Source organism: Trachemys scripta, chromosome 4 (genome assembly GCF_013100865.1).
Source record: "Trachemys scripta elegans isolate TJP31775 chromosome 4, CAS_Tse_1.0, whole genome shotgun sequence".
Taxonomy (NCBI): Eukaryota; Metazoa; Chordata; order Testudines; family Emydidae; genus Trachemys; species Trachemys scripta.
In genome coordinates this window covers 128,151,743-128,172,708 of record NC_048301.1, presented here as the reverse complement: position 1 = coordinate 128,172,708, position 20,966 = coordinate 128,151,743, and the positions used below count along the sequence as shown (strand labels likewise).

The window sequence follows — 20,966 nt, the reverse complement described above, 5'->3', positions numbered from 1 at the left end:
CTTCAGCACCCCTACTATTAAAATTGTTCCGGCACCACTGATTAGACAGAGGAAATAGCCAATAAGTCCCGTGTTTAAGGAGAACTGATAGTGCTTTAACCCTGTGATGCTGAGAGGTGGGTTTGCTAATGAGCTGCTCACAACAGGCCTTTTGCCACAATGTGGGTAATGAACTCTCTGCCAGGGCTAGGATACACCCAGCAGGATGGGAAGACCAAGGCTCGCCAATATCCAGCCTCTGCCATTACAAGCGACGGATGCTCACTCGGTCCCAGTAGCCGATTCCCACTGTGGGCCTCCGAAGGCAGTGACTGGACCCCACCATCCCAGCTGATGTGCAAAGGGGTCAGTCCCAGCCCTGCGCTAGGGAGCGGTTCAACTCTTTGCACATGAGCGACACTCATCGTGGCTAAGACCTTGTTTACATCGTTGGAATCAGGGCCAATTCCCGATCAATGGCCAGCCACCAAGGTAGCTCCAGAGTGGCCAAAGGGTGGCTTTGCCCATCTACAGCAGGGATTTGCGCTGGTGCAGCTATGCCAGAGGCTGTACTCCCAAGCGTAGACAAGGCCTATAGATCATGGCCCCTCTCTAGTCTGAGACACCATCAGCGTCCAAGCGATTGCCCATCTTCCTTGCACACTCCAGTCTGTAAAGGAGATGCTGGAGGCAGGGGGAAACGCTCAGTAACTGGGCTGGGAGCGAGAGCCGTTAAAGACCAACCTTCTGGGCGCTGGATACAGGTGTGCTGGTTGTCACTCAGGAAGAAGCCGTCCCGGCAGTGGCATTCGTAGCTCCCCATCATGTTGACGCAGGTCTGTTGGCAGCCGCCGTTCCCCTCCGAGCACTCATCCAGATCTGCCATGGCAAGCGAGAGAGGGAATGAGTGCGACTTTCACCACCACCACGCATTCACCCTCCGTCTAAGGACACCATCCCCTACAGCATGGTGCTAGTACACCAGAGTACCAGATTGTGTTCTAATCCCTAGGGACTCCCATAGGAGCTTGCAGTGGGACCTGCCAGTGCTTTAGATAAATGGCTGAAAGTCATCTCAGTATTATAAATGGGGAAACTGAGGCACATAGCGGTTACATGAGGGGCAGCATTTCTCAGTGGCTAGGGCACTGGGCTGGGAAACAGAACACCTGGATTCTGTTCCTGACTCTGCCACTGACACACTGTGGAGCCTTGAATATGTTACTTCCTCTCTCTGTGCCTTGACTGATCCCTCTGTACAAATTGGGCTGGGGTACTTATCCTCTCGTGTAAAACACTGCGGAACAGGCACTAAGGATGTTAAAAGTAGGGTTAGTTAAGCCTTACAACTCCTCTAGCTGGTCTAATCCCTGCTCTATACATGGGGAAACTGAGGCACAGAGCCACGATATGATTTATCCCAGGAAGTCTGTGGCAGACGTGGAAAAAGAACCCAGGAGTCCTGACTCTCAGGTCCCTGTTCTAGCTGCAAGACACTACACTGGCTCTGAAGCTCAATTCCCTTCCTCTATGAACATGTAAGTGGCCAGGTTTTTGTCTGCTAGACCCCTGGGAAGCCTCTTGCTGTACCTGACACACCTGCTGGGTGCTCAGCACTTCTGAACAGCCAGACCATTTATTCACAGCCGGTGCCTGAATACGCACTATGGAGCCTCACTTTAGGCACTGGGTTTAAACATCGGAGCCCAAACGCTGCCAGCCAACTTCTCTGGCCCTTTTACGGGCCTGAAAACGCCAGGCGTTTGTTACTCGGAGCAGGGAAACCTCAGCTCAGTGCTCGCTCGGAGAATTAATTTGGAAGAGACTCAAATCCCCAGCAGCCTCATCTCATCGCTGCCCTCTTGCCTATTTAAGTTTAATACAACGAAGCTCAAAGGCGGTTTACTCGTCAAGCGCATCTGGCTTAGCATCAGCCTGGTTGGCCTCCCTTGCTCCATACCCTGGCCAAGAGGCGACTTGCTTTCCAAACTGTCCTCTGGAGAATGGAGTCCCCTAGTGCCCCCAGCACAAGTAGAGCATGAGCAGAGATTGTGGAAGTTTTACACACACACACACTCCCCTGCAATGGCTAACAAAGGTCTGGTGAGCACCCCCGGTAATGCTGAGCTTGTGAACCGGATGTCTGACCACCATGACCCTCCCCCCACTCCAACTCATTGCAAACCATGGGTCAGGTTGTTCAAGCTGAACCAAGGCAGTTAGCCCCACGGTTCCCACTGACCCCCAGTGTCAGCGTTCATCATCTCAGCCTGTCCTCGCAACAGCCCACGAATTATTACCCAGACATGAATGGCAGCCGCTGGGGATGGCATATGAACCCAGCTGCTTCTGATACGGGCACAAGTGCACAAACACAATGGGCATGTGAAGAACTGCACTTCTGAACGATCCACACAGATGTTCTTCAAGCCACATGGCCTGACGGCAAGGATCAAAGATCTAGCCTGGGGTCAAAGATGAAGGCTGGCTCGATAGGAGACTGCAAGCCTTGCCTTGGACCTGCACTCACTCATCCACTTCCTAGCTGCAAGAAACACAGTCCTTTAGGGGAAGGATGGCAATGGGACGAGCTGCAGGTAGAGAGGATTCCCATCATTATTTGTCTGCACTGCGATAGTACCTAGGAACACCAGTCAAAGATGAGGGCACCATTGTGGTGGGCTCTGTACAGAAGAGTCACAAAGAGGACAGTCTCTGTCCCAGAGAACTCACTGTCTACCGTAGGTGCTTATCTGGGCTCCCTTACCTTAATATCTGAGTGCTTCACAATCTTGGATCTATTTCTCCTCCCACGCCCTGTGAGGTAAGGCAGGGCTGTTATGCTCATTGTACTGATGGGGAACCCAGGCACAGAGGGATACAGGGACTTGCCCGAGGTCACCCCAATCTAGGGGTCAGACAGAATGCAACAGGGCGACAAAACTGACTAGTGGGATGAGCAAGAGAAGGTAGCAAAATGGACCCGGCTTAGCAGAAAGAGAGACGCCTCAGTTGGCCCCTTGCCTATCCAAAAATCAACAAACCGTTGTTTTGTCAGAGGGGAATCCTGGGATGTCTGAGCGCTCACCCTGTCATTCTGAACCTAACAGACCAGTAGCTGGGCCCATGGATGAGTGATTCCAGTATCTCCTGGCTCCTACAAATACAAAGTTCTGGGGACAGAATTCTCAGCTTATCTTGTCTCTGAGACACCAAGCCAGCTTATGGCAGGGGTTTGCGCTGGGTGCTGGACTGGGCTGCAGTGAGATCACAGAGTTGAAGATCCCCTTTTGCCACCTTGGCCTGAAACGCTTAGATCTGTGGGGTGATGCAGCTTCTCCATCCAGGGATTTTTCCTGCCCTGGACCCTCTTCTAGAAAGCCGTGAAGAGCAGAGGAGAAATGGGACCAGACCTCTCCCCTCCAAACACGCAAGGAAAGCATCAGGATGAGAGGCGAGAGGCCCAGTGCCAAAGAAAACCTCCTGTGAACTCGAGCGTTTCAAACCCAGCAGCTAAGAGGAAAGCTGAGCCCCTTGGACATCAGCAGTGGGGCTGTGGATTGGACTCCGGAAAAGCTGGACTAGCAGGTTGATGACAGCGTGCAGAGTGAAGGAATTCCAGATCAGGCCCGAAAACCTGAGCAAATGTCTGAGCAACTAATTAAAATACACACACGCTCCCCCATACACAAGGATGCACAAAGTCCACACATGGCCTCTTACAGACAGAAACATATGTGCACACATGTACCCTCTCATGCTAAGACAAACATACATTCACACACGCACTCCTACAGAGACAGCTGGACACACACACACAGATTTGAGGACATACACACTCTTACACAGAGACACACATAGGCACACACTCATGCTGAGACGCAGGGCAGGTGAGCAGGGTGACTGGTCAGCCTGAGTGACAGCTGCTAGGGGGCACGTCACAGAGCTGTGCCACTCCTCTACACCCCTTTTCTTCCCCTCACTGGCTGGCAGCCACTCTAGGCTGGCGCGGTGCTGAAAATGTTTTACGCTCCAGCTGGCAAAACACCGGGAGCCGGCCCTGCTGAGTCACACATGTACACAGCCACATGGTGTGAAATCCTCCCCGCCCCCAAACCTGGACATGCAACTGGCAGGACAGTTACCCATGCTCAAACAGCTCCCTTTGTGCAATCCTTGCTGGCAGGTGCCAGGTACAATCATTTGCTTCTCCGAATGGAACAAAAGGGGGGAAACCCCCATGGGATGGTCATGAATGGCCAAGAGAAGCAGGAGAGAGAGGCTGCCCCCTGGAAGGGTTTCCTACAGGGGAGCATCCCATGGCACTCGCAGGACTCGCTATCTCCTGAAAACAGCACACAGTCCAAAGCCATGGCCAGTAATTTTCTTCCCCATCTTCAGGAGTTTGCTCTTCATTTGGCCTATCGGTACGGTGTCTCTCGCTGAAAGGGCACAGGTGCGAAACTGATTTTGAGAAAGAGATATGAAGAGAGACTACACAAATGCTTGGCTTTCATCCAAGGACCCCAAAGCACTTCTCTGCTCATCCTTCCAGCGCCCCTATGAAGGAGATGCAGGAGACCCTTCACCCACCACTGCAGTGCAGCCACCTCTGGGATGGAATCCACCAGCTTCTGACCAGACCCAATTGAAACTACAGGGGAAATTCAACTCAGCAGAACATAAATTCCTGAGTTGGGATTTACCTAGGATATTGTGGCCAGCATCCCTACCTTTCGGGAAAGGACCAAGGGATCTGCCCTGAACACAGGGACCTGTACCTCAGTTGTACACTTAACCCAAAAGGCAGCATCCCAGTTTCTTTGCTGAGCAAAGAGAATCAGTTACACTTCTCAAGGCACACCTGCACTCTCCTGAGTCCCTGTTCCAACTCTGGCCAGCCGTCCAGGAGGGACTATGCACCAGCTGAGCATCACCCACTCCTGGCATGCTCCCTCCAGTCTCCCACACCAGACCTGGGCATGGAGTGGCACAGCCAGGGCCAGCAAGGAGCTCCCCTATACCAGGGGAATTCTCAGATGGACGGATACAGCTGCCTTCTGGTCCCTTCGCGCCACTCAGATTCAACTCATAGTCCAGCCCAGCGCCTCCCGCCGCTAGGACTCAGCTCTGACACCCAAGGAGGAGCCCCACAGTCTGGGGCAACACTCCCACCCAGGTGTTCCAGGGTCGTCTCTCAACTGTGCACTTCCTGCTTAACCTTGCTTGGCTTAGGAAACATAACCCAGATCACAGCTCAAGGCAGCTTGACCCGGGGACTGAGCAAGGATAAAAGCCAGAGAGAAAAATAAAAGATCACATCACCTCAGAAAAGGCACTTGGATTTGTCCCCCCACATCATAATTTTCCTCACGGAAACGTTCTCTGCCCTTGCTGTTCCATGGACCAAGCTAGCTCCAGCCAGTTTTTCGGCAGTAGCCAGCTTGGAAAGCCAGCAGCAAGACAGAAAAGGGGTGCCTTGTTCAATGGCAGGAGATTTGTTTCCTTAGCTTGAGTTTTGGTCCCAGCTGAGCCGCGTTCCGCACAGGCCAATAACTCCCTTCAAATCCCTCACTTATAACAAGAGCTTAACGTCCTGCGACTTCTCCTGCAAACTCGGCACAAGAATGACAAGGCACCGGCTCAAACCCAAGGGCTGAAATGAGGCTCTGCAGCCCCTAATGCCTGTTTTATTAAACGCAACGGAGACAGCCAGAAGCCAAAAGGCTGCTGTGGCGGGAAGAGGGCTTGAATTCCTATCCTGGTTCAAAAGGTCACTCAGGATCTTGGGGGGGGGGGGGGGGGGGGGGTTGCATGGCGGAATTTCTTTTAATAACGTCTAAGTTGCAGACAATCCTCTACAAGTCCCAGAAGGAGCAATCCCTGGCTCTGCCTGCTACTCAGATCCCACCCTCGCTGTCGCACATGCCCTCCCCACAGCACTGAAGAATACGTGCTGAAGCCAGCGGCCTGGGGAAGGGGGCTCTGGCATGGAGGCTTGTGCCCCATGCTGCGGGTATGAGCTGGCAGAGGCAGCATGGTCCAGCGTACAGGGCATGGGGTTGGGAGTCAGGACGCCTGGGTTCCATTTCCAGTTCTGCCGCTGACTCATTGCAACACCCTAAGCAAGTCACTGCGCCTCTCTGTGCCTTAGGTTAGGTCCTCGCTGCCAAAAAAGGCACTGGAGTTTTTAACTGGACGCAGCTAGACAAGGTAAACCCCAGGTGTGGGGTATAGGTTTGACCTTAACTCGCCAGCTCTAGGGAATAACTATCTGTGCCTTATCTCCACTAGGATTTTACATCAGGATAACTCTCTAGATGGAAAGAACACCACTTCTTATTTTTTGCAGTGAAGACACAGCCTCAGTTTACTTGCCTGTGAAATGGGGATAATGGAGACCTCCTTTGAGAGCCACAGATAAAGGGCCAGACCCTCAGCTGGTGTAAACTGGCATAGCTACAGCACCTGCACCCGCTGATGACCTGGCCCAAAAGACGCCTTTATACATGCAACCTAGAATTTTCTCCAGCAGTTGTGTTCCTAAAGCCAACGGCAGCTGATTGCCTGGAACTGCCCACTGGTCTAAGAGAAGAATAATCAGATAGGTCAGGAGTGTCAGGTCCGCATTTCACAGAGAGGGTGTGGGTGAGCCAGAGCCTAATTACTTTGGCTCACCCACACCCTCTCTGTGAAATGTGGACAACAATCCTTGGCCTTCCTCCTGGGAGGACAGCTAGCATCTGTAAACCAAGAGCAGTGAGTATTGCCAATCACTGGTCTAGCCCTGACCTTGGCTGCAATTACACAGGAGGTGGAGACTGGTTGGAAGAAGGTTCTCCAAGCCACCAAGAAGCCGCTGTTGCTCGAGAGTGAAGAGCCACCAGAGATGGTGCCCAAGAAAACTTTGGGGGGAGCTTGTCTGATACAAGGGGAATGAGAATTTGTCCTGGCTGGCGGGGGGCTCCCAACCAAGAAAATATGGCCTGAAATGTAAGAAGCTGGGAAGCTGATCAGAGCGACAGACCCCGGTGAGTGGGAAGGGAATGTCACTGGGCAAGCAAAGAGCAATGGTCCCTGGGTGAGCAGCAGGGACAAGGCAGAGAGATCCGTGCGGGGAGGAAGTGGACTTTTTCTGCCCGATAAACTCTTCCCCATTCCCTGGGCTATATTGCTCCCACAACTCCCTTCCAAAAAACCAACCACCCAAGTGCACATGAGAGAAGACAGGTGAGGCTCGAGTAGGGGGCACATTTACGGCATTGGTCGCTGCCCCATAGACCCCAAGCAGCATGAGAAGGCAGGATCTCAGCTTCCCACCTCATTCTGTCCCCATTACCTAGCACCAGCTCCTGAGCTGAGGCACCTGACTGGGAGAAATCAAGATAAAGCTGGACGCTCACGAGCAGGGGAAGAAACAGTGAAATAATTCCCCTTCCCCATGCTTTGATTGTTGTTGGCCAAGGTCTACTAAAGCCAGTTACCCTCCACCACCAGTGGCCCTCAGTTCCTGCAGGCAGCCTCTTCTCACCCATCCTTTGCACTGCCTGTGGAATTCCAGCCCTCCCACTGGAGCCAGGACCTTTGTAAACACATGACATCCACTGCTCTTCATCCCGGCTTTGCTTTCTTTCCTTGGGCTCATCATCTCCCGGGAAAGGAAGGCAGGGCCACCCCTCCCGCCTCTGGTTCCAGCTGTGTAAATCTCGGGCTCGCTATTAACAGGGAGGACGGCAAGATCCCGGTGATGAGGCTTAATGCAAAACGTATGTGTGCATAAACCCCCAGTGATGAGCTCACTACCGATCCCGCTGCAGGCGCTAATGAGAGTGAAATCAGCACGGAGCCGCTTCTGCCTCTTCTGCGGAGATCTGATGTGAGAGGGATTGTACATTGCTCCATCTCCTTGGCTTCTCTACTCCACCCCTAGGTGCTAATAGCCGCAGTGGGTGCCAATGGAGGAAGGGGTGGTGATGCTACAGGAGGGCAGGTGGCCTGCTAGTTCCATTGAGTGAGTGCTGTGACAATAGGGGACAGGATGTATGACCCCTCTGTAGGCAGATGCAGGGTTTGTCTTGGCCTGGGGATTATTTACCTACCCTGGTTGCTGGTTAACATCCCTGCCGTATTTGCTATTAACTCATCTATTTTGGCAGGTGCAGGGCTGACTCTCAAGCACAAGCGAAAGGAGCGGGCAGCTGGGGTGCCTGAATCTGAGGGAGGCTGGTCCCTTTTCGGGTAGCAGGAGAAGAGCAGAATGTCCCTGCCAGACGTACACCCACACGCCAGCAGGGCCTACGGGGGAGGCAGCTCATGTTGGTTTCCCCCACAGACACGGATGCACTCCTGGCAGCTGTGGTCTGCAGCTCTCAAAACCCAGGGCTGTGAAGGTGTGTGTGTGCTGACGTGGGGGACTTCTGCTCCTTTGCCCTCCTGGATTCTATCTCCAGCCCTGCCACTGGCTGCCTGTGTGACCGTGCATGTCACTTCGCTCCCTCTCCCGTGCCTCAGTTTCTCCAGCTGTAAAAGCAACCGGCCTTGCAGAGAGGGCGGTTGAGGACAAACCCAGCTAGTGCTTGCATGGCATGCAGCCACACACAGATGAAGGAGGCTACGAGCATTATTTTTAGCTGCATAGCCTGGTGCAGGGCAACACCTGCCCTGCTCTCCACCCACTGTCCGCCACTCCCAGAAAGCACCTCTGGCACGGAGCCTCTGCTTGTGTGACGCAGCGCGGCGGCTCACGCTCTGTCCCTGCATCTCAGAACCCTTTGTGCTGATACCCGTGGCCACTCCGAGGATTCCAGGCTGGGGCGGGGCGGCTGGGAAGCACAGATCTTCTCTCCTGGCATGAGGAGATCCGCTGACTTCCCAGCACTCCTGGGGTGCCGCCGTGGAATGAGGAACAGCCTTAGGACACCACGGCCACCTACGTGGGGAATAATAACCCCAGGCCCAAGCAGGGACTGATCGCTAGGTGCTGCCAGTTCGGAGCTCCTGAGCAGCTTCGTGCTCACAGATACCACCACAGGGATGAGATCCAGGGCTGGCGGTCTCTCCTGTCAGCAATTTTCCCGAATAACATGTCTGAAATACGTAACTGGGAGATTACAATCTTTCAACACGAGGTCCCGGGGCAGGGGCGGTGGGCGGGAGTCAGCATTTCACTGATGATATGTCAGTGTTTAAAGAACTCGCATGAGTCTCTGAAGGTTCCCAGCTGTTGCTGCTGTTCTTACTGTTACATCCAGACACAACAAAAACTGGTTTTTTAAAGAAAAGATCTGCCCCCAACATATATTTTTGTGTTGGTTTCTAACACACTGGATTCTATGCCGCAGAGCTGAGGATAGGCAGCACTCGAGAAGTCAGTGATGCTGCTAGACTGAGGCAGGGCAGGGCCGCGCCAGGGATCAGGGCATGGCGATGGGGAGAGATGTAAAGGCATGACCAAGCTGGGTAACTGAATGCAATAATGCAAGGCCAGGCCGAGCCAGGGAGAGGGCACAGCAGGGAGATGGGAAAGCAAAAGCAGCTCCTGGAATGTCCCAGGATAGATCTGAGCAGAGAAGATGGGGGTAACCAGGCAGCAGATCATCAGGGAGCTTTTGTAATGCTGCATGACGAGGCTGAATGGGTGAGCAAGAGAAGTGTGAGGCTGGGAAGAGTCAAGGGCATGGCAGGATGGGGATGGAGAGCGGGGATCGTAGCTCATCACACCCTCCCCATCCATTCTTCTGGCTCCTGCTTCTCCATTTTCTGTGTCTTTCCCAATTTTGATGCCTCTTAAAACTCTCTCTCTCTCCGTCGCTCCAGGATTCGCTCCCTGTACGAGTGGCTCAGCAAGACTCTCCAGCAGCTGGGAGTCCCCGTTCTTGGCTGGTGGTGTCCACAGACCTGCCAGGACTTGCTGACGACAAGCAAAATTTCTAGGAATTTTGTTTCCCAGTTCAGTGGGGAAAACCTGTGGTACTTGTACTGCTCACCCACTGGAGCTGGCCGTGAAGATTGTCTGCACAGAGTCCTTTGCAGAGTCCTTTTATCATAACATACAAGGCCAGTAAGCCACATATTATTACAACGGCGCTTCGGAGTACATTATGGAGCCAACCACCTATATCTGGAATCCAATTGAACAGGTTACTCCACTAGGATTCAATTCGCTTCTTTCCGTAGTCCTTTGCTACCTCCATAAGGTGGTTTGTTCTTGGTCCATGGCAGATCGCACGGCATGTTGGCGGTACCAAGGGGCACCTGAGCCCTGGAAGGGGGATCTTAGGGTAGCACCGGAAAAGTGAACCAGTATTTTGGTTTTGAATTCGCCAAGGACTGGGGACGGGCCACACTGTTGCTGTCGTACTGAACGAGTCTCCTCCTGTGTTTCATTCCATGAGACCTTGTGCATGGCCTTGCCGGCATCACACCAGCTGGGAAGCTTGCACAGTGGAACGGGACTCTGGACATTTCCAAAGCCAGTTTTCTGGGCTCAAAAGATTCTTCAGAAGGCGCAAAATGAGACATCCAGGGATTGCCCGGACCCGATTCTGGGGGCCCTGTTTCATCTCAGTTGGATTCCATCCATACTGCAGAAAAGTGACACTTTCTCTTTTTTGTTTGCAGTGTTGTGGCCATGTTGGCCCTAGGATATTAGCGAGGCGAGGTGGGTGAGGGGATATCTTTTACTGGACCAACTGCTTTCGAGCTTACATCAAGCACTTGAGCCAGAGTCATCTCCCCTGCTGGTGCACAAAGGCACACTTGAGGATCCCAGCTCTGCAGGAGGAAGGAACCTTGGCTCGGCTAGGAAGAGCCGAGTGACACGGGCTTCCTCCAAGATACCCATACCTGACATTGACTGAGGACACCAGGCTGCCCTCTTCCCCGTGCGAGCCCCCAGTGTCCTGATCATTTGCAAAGCACTGGTCCAGACACCTGGGAGCTCCAGATGGAAACAGGGGGTGTGGGAAGGTCTCAGATGGTCATTACCCAGCTTGGCACCATCCTGATTATGCTTCTTGGGAGGCAAAAACTACAGCAGGGACTTAGACACGCTGCAGGTTCTCCGCCAGCCAAGATTTACACCACGGGCCATGGAGTACATTGTTCCAATGACCCCTAGCGTGGGGGGCTGCCCACCTGGGCTCAGTACAGATTGTAGACTCAGAGGGGCAGGAGCTATCTAGGTTCACTTACTGGGATTCACACTCATCCCTTTAGACTAGGGCGTGTGTGTGGGGGGACGGGGATGGGGACGACTCTTGTATCCTGCAGGTGTTCAGCTTCCCCACTTATCAAGCCTATGGGTCCTGAACATCCCCTGGCAGTCACTGACCTGATGGGATGATTGTAGGAAGGAAACTCAGCTGCGGTCAGTATAACCAGCGCCATGAGCAACGGCTGCTCCTGCCCCTGCCCCTGCCCCACTGGCAGGGCTTAGCTCCTCCCACCAGGTGGAGACACAGAGCTCCTTGAAGGTACATCATCCTCAGTCCAAGGAAAAGAATCAACATGTATTATTATTTCTCCATTAATATTGCAGTATTTCCAGGTTGGGCCCCTTTGTGCTAGGGGCTGTACAGGCATATGATAAATGGCAGGTCCGTGCACAAATAGTTGTAGCTGTCTCATCGATAAGAGGCGCGTACAGGCTCTGAGCCAGACATCTGCTCTTGCTTCATCCTACCCCAGCCCAGAGTCAAAGCTTGTTTCCCACCAGGATAAAGGGGACAAAGAATGGAGCTCTGCAAGGGTCGGTTTAAAAACAGACGCAGGACAACAACAAATCCTTCCCATGATAAATCCTCTAGTGAAGAAACCCAGCAGTGTCTCCCTGACCCTAGAGAAAGGGCGGGGGGCCCTTTAACTCTGATAGCTGGACTGGCCACTTAGAGCAGCTTGCATTCCTCTCTGGGACACAACAGCAATAAACACTGCAGTAAAATCTCACAGCTGGAGGATTTGTGCAATGCCATACTGCGTGTCTAGAGGCACAGGAGGGAACATGGATCACCCTGCAGCTCCGAGCCACTCCTCTTTGGACCCGTGTGAGGCAGGACATTGAGGGGGGAGGTGGTCCATTGAGATGGCTTGGAGACTGGCTGCTCCACCGGAGACTTCTCAGCCACGAGAGCTGATTTGCTGTGCCCAGCCTCACAATGCAAGGTTGGAGAACTGTGAGCTTGCTGCTTATGGGCCTGACCGTGTGAGGGGCTGACCACCCTCCTACTTCACTGATATCAATGGGAGCTGAAGGTTCTCAGCAACTCATAGGAAGCGCTCAGCACATCCCAGGTTCATGCCCAGAATCAGGAGTCAGGGTTAACACCCCAATGAGATGAATGGAACAAGCCATTCAACTTGCAGGCTTTTTTCAAGCTGCCTGCAAACTCAGGAAAACCCCAGTTATCAACTACACTGGGGTCACATTTTCTCTACAACCATGAAAGCTAGAAACACCCTGTTTTGAAAAGTAACCCCTATTAACACAGCCCAGCTTTATGTGCATCCCACAGTGGTTAGACCACGTATAAGAGTTTTACAAGCCTGCTATTGCCTTCAAGCCACTAGAGCTGGTCCTTCAGCTCAGGCTCATACTTTTAGATCCAGAAGCTGTGGGGTCAATCCCTGCTGATGACTCAGCCAGTGGCACACTAGGGGTACTTGGTCCTGCCTCAGCACGGCGGGGTGTGTGTGTGTGGACTAGATGAATTCTCGAGGGCCCTTCCAGTCCTGCATTTCTATGGATCTTATGATTAACGTGCACACAGATTCCAGAGCACAGTTCTGCAGCCAGGAGCAGATTCCCTGTCTGCAGACTCGTGGGAAACACCGGACCCATCCCACCCCCCACCACTGAGCAGCTTGCCAACCCCTTACCCAGGCAGTTGTGGCCATCGTGCGCCAGGCGGAAGCCGTCGTAGCAGGTGCAGCGATAATTCCCCGGGATGTTGACACAGTCGTGGACGCAGCCAGCGTTGTCGTCCCGCTCGCACTCATCGACGTCTGCACAGAGAGGAGAGAAGCCCGGAGAGCGGTGAGAGACCTGAATCCCCTCCCCAGGCCCATCGCTGTACCTCAGATCAGCTACACGCCTCCTAGGCGGGACGGGATTCACTGAGACTTGCTAACTCATTACACGTGATGCTCTTGGTCACCACACTGGCTATGGTCAGGGTGACATGCACGTCCCCTAACATCTCACATCCCAATGTGGGCTAGTGCCACTCACAGGCATTTTGGTGCTGCTTGCCCCAGTTACTCTGGGGCTTCCCCATCACATCATCACGGCAACAATACGGCAGGAAGGGTGGGCATGCCATCGCCACTGAGACCAGCTCCACAGGAGCAAAGCACCATAACCACAGGCCTGTTGTCAGCCTCTGCCAAGAGTCAGCAGGCACAGGATGCAAAACAGAGATCACGCATTCAAACGTCAGATACGGTCGCAGCCCTAAGGAAGCCATCGGCTCATGACCAACGGAACAAGCCATGCAAAGACAGCGTGACCTTTGCTGTGGGCTCCAAGAGCAAAATCCGCCCCATTCTGCACCAAGTCAGGATAGCTGGGCTTGACACAGGGGGTGTCCGCAGAGGAGTAGCTGATCTGCAGCTGCCCCTGCTGCTAATGCACCATTACTCTGAATGTGTAACCCTGGTCTGCCCCAGCAACCCACGTGCGTGGGGAAAGAGGATGTTCCCATGGAGCTCAGCTCCATGGTGGGCACGGGAAGCAAACATCCTGCATGGGGAGCGCTCTTCCCCCCACCTCCTTAGCAGGACTCTCGCTATGGGACAGAAGGGCCCATAGGACAGAGGGCAGGATGGGTCACTGAGTAAGCTAGTCTAGTAAAGAACTGGATATGTTTAAAGTAACGCTGTGCAGACAAAATTGCTGGGCTGACCTCTTTGCCAACTTACAGCCGTGACTTCCATGGGATTGCACAGTACATAAAACAACTCCGGATACCCCCCATATAATTAAAAAAACACAAGTCGTTACTTGGGTCACTGAAATCACCTTGGATTCTTAAATCCAGTTTAACCTTCCACTGCTGATGCAGTTTGTGTTTTCTGCATCTCTCCCGGCTGCGACAGCAAGTCTAGCCTGGCCACTTCTGCTTTCTGTTTACAGCCTGTTTTTCACTCTCTTGGTTTGTGTCTCTGTACTAAGGCTGGAACAATAGGAACTGCCACGCTGGATCAGATCCAAGGTCCATTCAGCCCAGTATCCCATCTCTGGCAGTGGCCAGAACCAACCGCTTCAAAGAAAGTTATAAGAACCTCACAGATCTCATCCTGGTCTCTAATAATTAGAAGTCAGCTTAAGCCTGAAGCATAAGGCTTAATATCCCTTCCAAATTTTGTCGTCATTAATTACGATAAGTCTGGATATGGTTGGTACCCGTGTAAATATCCAATCCTTTCCTGGCTCTTGTTAAATTCTTGGCCTCAGTCTGAGGCTGCTGTGTGTGGGGTAGTGGAAATATAGGGGTCATTTGCATTTTAAAAATTGGTTCTCATTTTCTTTTCTTTTGTTCAACTTCACAACAATGTTTCTCTTCCTATTAAGCTGTGTAGAAATGCCTTCCTCCCCTCACAACAAAACCCAGATTTGGACCTCAGCTGACTGGCTGTCGTCTCTTTAATCTCTTTGTTTGTTTCTCCACCATTCACCATGTCAGTGGAAGCTGAGATACTCCAGAGACGGGCGAGAGTTGGTTCTGGTGCTTAAAGGAATGGGTGTCGTGCTCAAGAGGAAAGCATTATGGAGGGCAACGTAATCAGAGTGCAGGAGACGAACCTTGTACAATGGTTCCCCATTACTAGTCCACGCCCTCTCGTTTCCAGCAATGGACTGCTTTGGTGCTCAATGCGATTATAACAGCTAAAAGTGAGGTGCGATTGGGTAGGAACCCTCATCTTTAGAGAAGAGATGGTTTTGTGGCGAAAACACTGAACTCAGACTCCAGAGATCTGGGTTCAGTGCCTGATTCTGCCAAAGACTCCCCACGTGTGAGCTTGGGCAAGTCATTTCATCTCTCTGTTCCTCCACTGCCCAATTGAAAAATGGGAATAACAATACTTCCATTCTTCTACAGTTAGATTGTAAATTGTTGGGGGCAAGGACTGTCTCTTGTGGTGTATAGATACAGCCCCAGCACAATGGGGCCCAAGGAGCCACAGTCATGCTCAGACATAACACTTTACACAGCATCTTGTATGGAGTGACCTTTGGCTATTGACCGAGTATTTACCCTACAGACCCCTCTGGAGGTCCTAGAACTTAAGCTAGAAATGGCTGCAGAAAGTTTCTCAAGATCTTTACATTAGCTTTCCACCAGGTGTCCCTGGCTTGGGGCATAGAAGATGGATGGTGCCAACAACATAGAGAGATGAAAAAGATGGGAAGGGAAGGTACAGAGATCAAACTTGAATCTCTTCTATGCTGTAATCAGTTATAGAGTCCCAAGGCAAGAATTGCTCAGAGCAGAGAATAGCTACCCCTAGCTTTTCCTCGCTGTCCATCATCACAGTATCTTAGCATCAGCGCCGTGTAGAATCAACAGCAACAGTGAAGTCTCTAGCGGACTTCAAGGAGTCTCTGGCACAAGAAGTCATAAATGGATTTCCTGAAATGGCTGAAGATGATTATTAATGCACTCTGTTTCCACAAAAACAACAAGGAGTCTGGTGGCACCTTAAAGACAAACAGATTTATTTGGGCATAAGCTTTCGTGGGTAAAAACCTCACTTCTTCAGATGCATAGAGTGAAAGTTACAGATGCAGGCATTATATACTGACACATGGAGAGCAGGGAGTTACTTCACAAGTGGAGAACCAGTGTTGACAGGGCCAATTCAATCAGGGTGGATGTAGTCCACTCCCAGTAATAGAGGAGGAGATGTCGATTCCAGGAGAGGAAAAGCTGCTTGTGTAATGAGTCAGCCACTCCCAGTCCCTATTCAAGTCCAGATTAATGGTGTTAAATTTGCAAATTAATTTTAGTTCTGCTGTTTCTCTTTGAAGTCTGTTTCTGAAGTTTTTTTTGTTCAAGGATAATGACTTTTAAATCTGTAATAGAATGATCAGGGAGATTGAAGTGTTCACTTACTGGCTTATGTATGTTACCATTCCTGATGTCCGATTTGTGTCCATTTATTCTTTTGAAGAGGGACTGCCCGGTTTGGCCAATGTACATGCCAGAGGGGCATTGCTGGCACATGATGGCATATATAACATTAGTGGATGTGCAGGTGAATGAGCCCTTGATGGTGTGGCTGATGTGGTTGGGTCCTCTGATGGTGTCGCCAGAGTAGATATGGGGACAGAGCAGGCAACAAGGTTTGCTACAGGGATTGGTTCCTGGGTTGGTGTTTCTGTGGTGTGGTGTGTAGTTGCTGGTGAGTATTTGCTTCAGGTTGGGGGGTTGTCTGTAAGTGAGGACTGGCCTGCCTCCCAAGGTCTGTGAGAGTGAGGGATCATTTTCCAGGATAGGTTGTAGATCGTGGATAATGCGCTGGAGAGGTTTTAGCTGGGGGCTGTATGTAATGGCCAGTTTCCACAGTGAGGCATCTCTGAGCTTACATTGTATGTAGATAAACACCTGTCAAGGATGGTCTAGATAATACTTAGTCCTGCCATGAGTGCAGGGGACTGGACTAGATGACCTCTCGAGGTCCCTGCCAGTCCCATGATTCTATGAATCCATCAGCTATTTGTGTCCAGTCTATTCTGATCCCAGAGCGTAATTTCAAATCACGCAAAAAGCTAGGACTTAAAATTCCAGCCCAACCATTTTATTGTTGCTCTTCATTTCAGTGAAATCATTTTGGAATGGACCTTACCCAGGGGTCACAGAAGAGAGGGTACAGGATTGAGGGGACTGGGCGGAGCGCCAAATGGGTAGTCAATTTCGCTCCTGTGTTTTAGTCCTTTTCATGGTTTCAGGGTCTCATGCTCTAGCACAAGGCTGCAGTGTTTGGGTTGCAAACACAGTGTTTGGGTTGCAAACACAGCAGGAAAAGGCTGATTTCTTTAAAACAAAATCCAGTGGCTCCTACTAGAATTTAAACAGATACAATCGCGGGAATCTGTCTTTTCCTAAAAGTGTGGGGGTGATGCCACCACGACGGCTTTGTTTTTACAAATTCCAGATTCAGAGCCAAATTCCACCCTTCGATTAAAAATAAGACCCAGCCTTCTCCTGGCCCAGAACCTGCCATTGCACAGGCTGACCCTGTGCTGGCCAAAACGGGACCTGTAATTCCCCAATGACACAGCTGGTAGCAACAGTGGAAGCTGCAGTAGTGTAGACAGGACTGTTTTTAGGACTGTCATCCAATCCAACAGTAGAACTTCATTGGTTAAGAATTGCAGCTTCTCATTTTGGTCTGAGTAGTCAAGGCGACAGTAGTATAAACAGAGCCACTTTGGATTCACTGTCACTCCTCCACAGTGGCAGCCATGGATTTACGGATAACGTGCCATGGATTTACCAAAACAAACTCTGGATTTGGGCAGGAAAGGACCATAAAGGTGCACAACTGACTGCAGCCGTAGCAGAAAGCTCTCTGGCTTTAAAGAGCCACCTATCGACTTTCACTCCAGCCAGCACAGCACTCACAAAACTTCCAATTGCTAACTCTTTAAGATCACACTCATAGCCTGGGTTGGTTTTTCTCCCAGCTGTGCTCCTTACCTTTGCAATGCTTCCCGTCCCCGGAGTATCCGGACTTGCAGATGCACTTGTAGGATTTGGGGGTGTTCTGGCAGAGGGCGTCAATGTGGCAGTTGTCAGTCCCCTCGACGCATTCGTCAACATCTGTGGAAGAGGAAGAAAGCAAGTGACGTCACGAATCTCTGCACTGCCTGGAGATGCGCTGAAAACACCCCACCTGTCAATACTGCGCCCGCTGCTGCTGCTGCTCTGCAGGTGAAATATCAGCCTCAGAGACTGAAATTCTCGGTGGAGCCACTGATTGTATGCAGCATGGGCAGCAGCAAGGCAGGCTCGCCACACGCACTGACTGCGCTCAATCAATGGGCCTCAGCCGAGCCACGGAGGGAGCCCCGCTAGGGGCGAGCCATCAGTCTCCAGGCCTCCTCCAGCCCTTGGCCTCTGCTGAGTCTGCCAACGACTGGCCTGACGCAGCCGGCGCTCAGAGCAGTGGAAAGACTCCCGGTGACTTCACCAGGAACTGGATCAGGATCAGTACAAACAAGTTCAACCATGAGCTGTTGGGCTTGGTGCGGGAATCCCCACACAGTCAGAGAGCGCCGCTCCCTCCCCAGCCAGCCTTCTCCCCGGCACAGCCAGAGATCACCAAGCCCCCACAATGACTAGTGACTAAACTCCCCTGGTCTCCAGAAGTGGGTTCTCAGCCCTGCTGGAGACATTCCACTCTGCCTAGGTCTCTATCCGGCCCCCCTCTCAGCAATGGAGTTTATCCTCACAACCCCTGCGTGAGGCAGGGCTGGGCCATGATCCCCACTGCACAGATGAGGCACAGAGCGACTCGGTGACTGGCCCAAGGTCGGACGGTGGCTGAACCAAGAACGGAACCTAGGTCTCCTGTATCCCAGCCTGTGACTTAACCTGTAGCCCATCCTCCTGACTCCTTGCTCCAGAGTGGAGAGTTCCTTCTCCTCCTCTCTCCCCTCAGGTCTCCTCTTACCAGTCTCCCCCTTCTTCTGCCCCCCCCCCCCCGACCCCCCACTCTTTCTATCTCCTTCGCCCACCAACCTGGTCCCCCTTCCCAGCTCTCCCTGCTTAACCTCACTCTCTTCTTCCCTCCCTTTCTCTCCATCCGCCTGCTTCACAAGGCCCTCCTCGCCCTGCCTCACTCCCTTTTCGCTCACTGTCTAGAAGGTGCCCACCAGCCCTGTTGCAATTCAGCAGCAGCAGCTCCGCTGGCAGGCGATGTACCGATGGCAGAGGATAAGCACCAGGTAGGAGGTGGAGGAAAGGCCTGGCTTCCCTACCACCCCGCACACCCCGGCTCCAGGAGGACGCAGTCTGCTGGCTGCAAAGGTTTAACACAGCAGGAGGCAGAGTTATTGGAGGTTTTAATGACAGTGGCCATTTATAAACAGACAGCCCCTGACTGTGGTTTATGAGTAATGGGCTATTCACCTGGTTCCCTTCTGGCTTTTCACTATGTGGTCCCCTAAGGGTATGTCTACACTGCAATTAAACACCCGTCGCTGGCCCTGTAAAACTGCAGTGTAGACGTTCGGGCTCGGGCTGGTGCCCAGGCTCTGGACCCTGCGAGGTGGGAGGGTGTTTTACGGCAGTGTAGACATACCCTAAGTGAATAAGAGAGTCCTCATGTGCCGCTGCAGGCACGAACATGTCTACAGCTCACGTCTCATTCGTTCAGCTAGAGGGCCACCATTGCCACTCCCGAGGGGGTAATTAACTCGACTGGTTGACTTTTCAGCCCAAGCCAGGGACTGACAGGTACAGGCCCCACCCCCAATGCTGAAAGCTGGCTGGTGAGCTATTGTGGGGTCTTATTCTGGTTTTGCTTCCTTCCCAGGCTAGCTTTCACCCCTGGTTCTCACAAGAGCGAAGGGCACAGAAGCTATGCTGATGAGCAGAATAATGCAGGCGTTTAAAAGGATTGTGATGATGACACAGTCCCTAAAAGGAGAGAGAGTCAGTAGCTGCAGCTCTCTCTACCGCCAGGTATTGTACAGATGGCTTCGCACGAACTAGAGGAATGGTGGGCTGGTTGGGTTAAGGCACGGGACTGAGGCTCAGGAGAGCTCTGTTCGATTCCTGTCTCTGCTACAGACTACCTTTGTGACCCTGGGCAAGTCACTTGACCCCTCTGTGCCTCAGTGTCCCATCTGTACCATGGGGATCATAGTAAGGGTGTTGTCTGGGTAGGTCCATTAAAACTTGTGAGGCTCAGACACTACAGTAGGGTGACCAGACAGCAAGTGTGAAAAATCGGGACAGGTGGTGGAGGATAATAGGATCCTATATAAGAAAAACACCCCAAAATCGGGACTGTCCCTATGAAATCGGGACATTTGGTCACCCTACACTATAGCAATGGGGGCTGTATAAGACATAGGAGAGGCGGGTAATAAAATAGGTCTTGACCCACAGCAGGACTGTTCCCTGCAATACACCATCTAGCACACAGGCTCTCAGTTTGGGGGTCGTGACTATTCGGTCCTTCCCAAACGGCTAATCTCAATGGAAAGAGATTGAAACCCACAGATCCCACAGTCTCACTCAGAAAGCCCAGAGTGGCCGGGATGCCGCAGTCTTCTCTTGGGAGACTATTCCACTGGCCTGGTAGATCTTTGCTCTCAGGAGATCTGCTGAGCAGACTCCCAAGTGGGGGAAACCGCCATTCGAAGCGTGGACGTGACCAATGGGAGTTATCCCAAGGAGGGAGTCCCACATCGAGCAGGAGATAACCCCAGTTACTCTCTCTCACCCTGCCTCTTATTCTCACACTGGCAGGAAGATCACAGGAGCTGTTATTGGGAGGTTTTCACTTGCAAGGCAGAGGGGGCACATTCATGTGTACTGTATAAATATTTACACAATGCATTCAGATTTGTTATCCTACATTAACCATGGCCGGGAGCCACTACTGCAACCCCCGGATCATTAATCACCCATTAGAACCTCACCCAAACCACTGGAGACAACAGAAGATTTACAGTCTGGGGTGGGGAAATCGGATCCAACTTTCTGCCGGAAGAGGCACCTCCAGACAGGGTGGAAGAGAGCACGATGCAACGGTTCCATGTCGCCATCGTGGGACTTGATTGCCTTCTTAGACTCAGGGCAGGTCTAGGCTACCGCTTGAGTCGATCTAACTTACGTCGCTCAGGGATGTGAAAAAGACACACCTCCCCCGACCTACGTAAGTTACAGCGATCTAAGCGCTGTCCGCACTGGTGCTGTATCGCCGAGAGATGCTCTCTCACGGAGGCGGAGTAATCACACCAATGGGAGAGCGCT

At 52.1% G+C, this 20,966-nt stretch overlaps 1 protein-coding gene across 4 annotated transcripts in view; it reads right to left on the bottom strand.

The window, feature by feature from the left end:
* Positions 1 to 20,966, bottom strand: part of SCUBE3 (signal peptide, CUB domain and EGF like domain containing 3) — a 100,844-nt gene that overhangs the window by 66,073 nt on the left and 13,805 nt on the right. For all 4 annotated transcript variants that reach the window (XM_034767444.1, XM_034767447.1, XM_034767445.1 and 1 more), the window contains exons 2-4: positions 17,679 to 17,801; positions 12,856 to 12,981; positions 724 to 858 (exon numbers count right to left, since the gene is read on the bottom strand). In XM_034767444.1, coding sequence (XP_034623335.1) covers positions 724 to 858; positions 12,856 to 12,981; positions 17,679 to 17,801 — 384 coding nt within the window. The remainder of the gene's footprint in view (positions 1 to 723; positions 859 to 12,855; positions 12,982 to 17,678; positions 17,802 to 20,966) is intronic.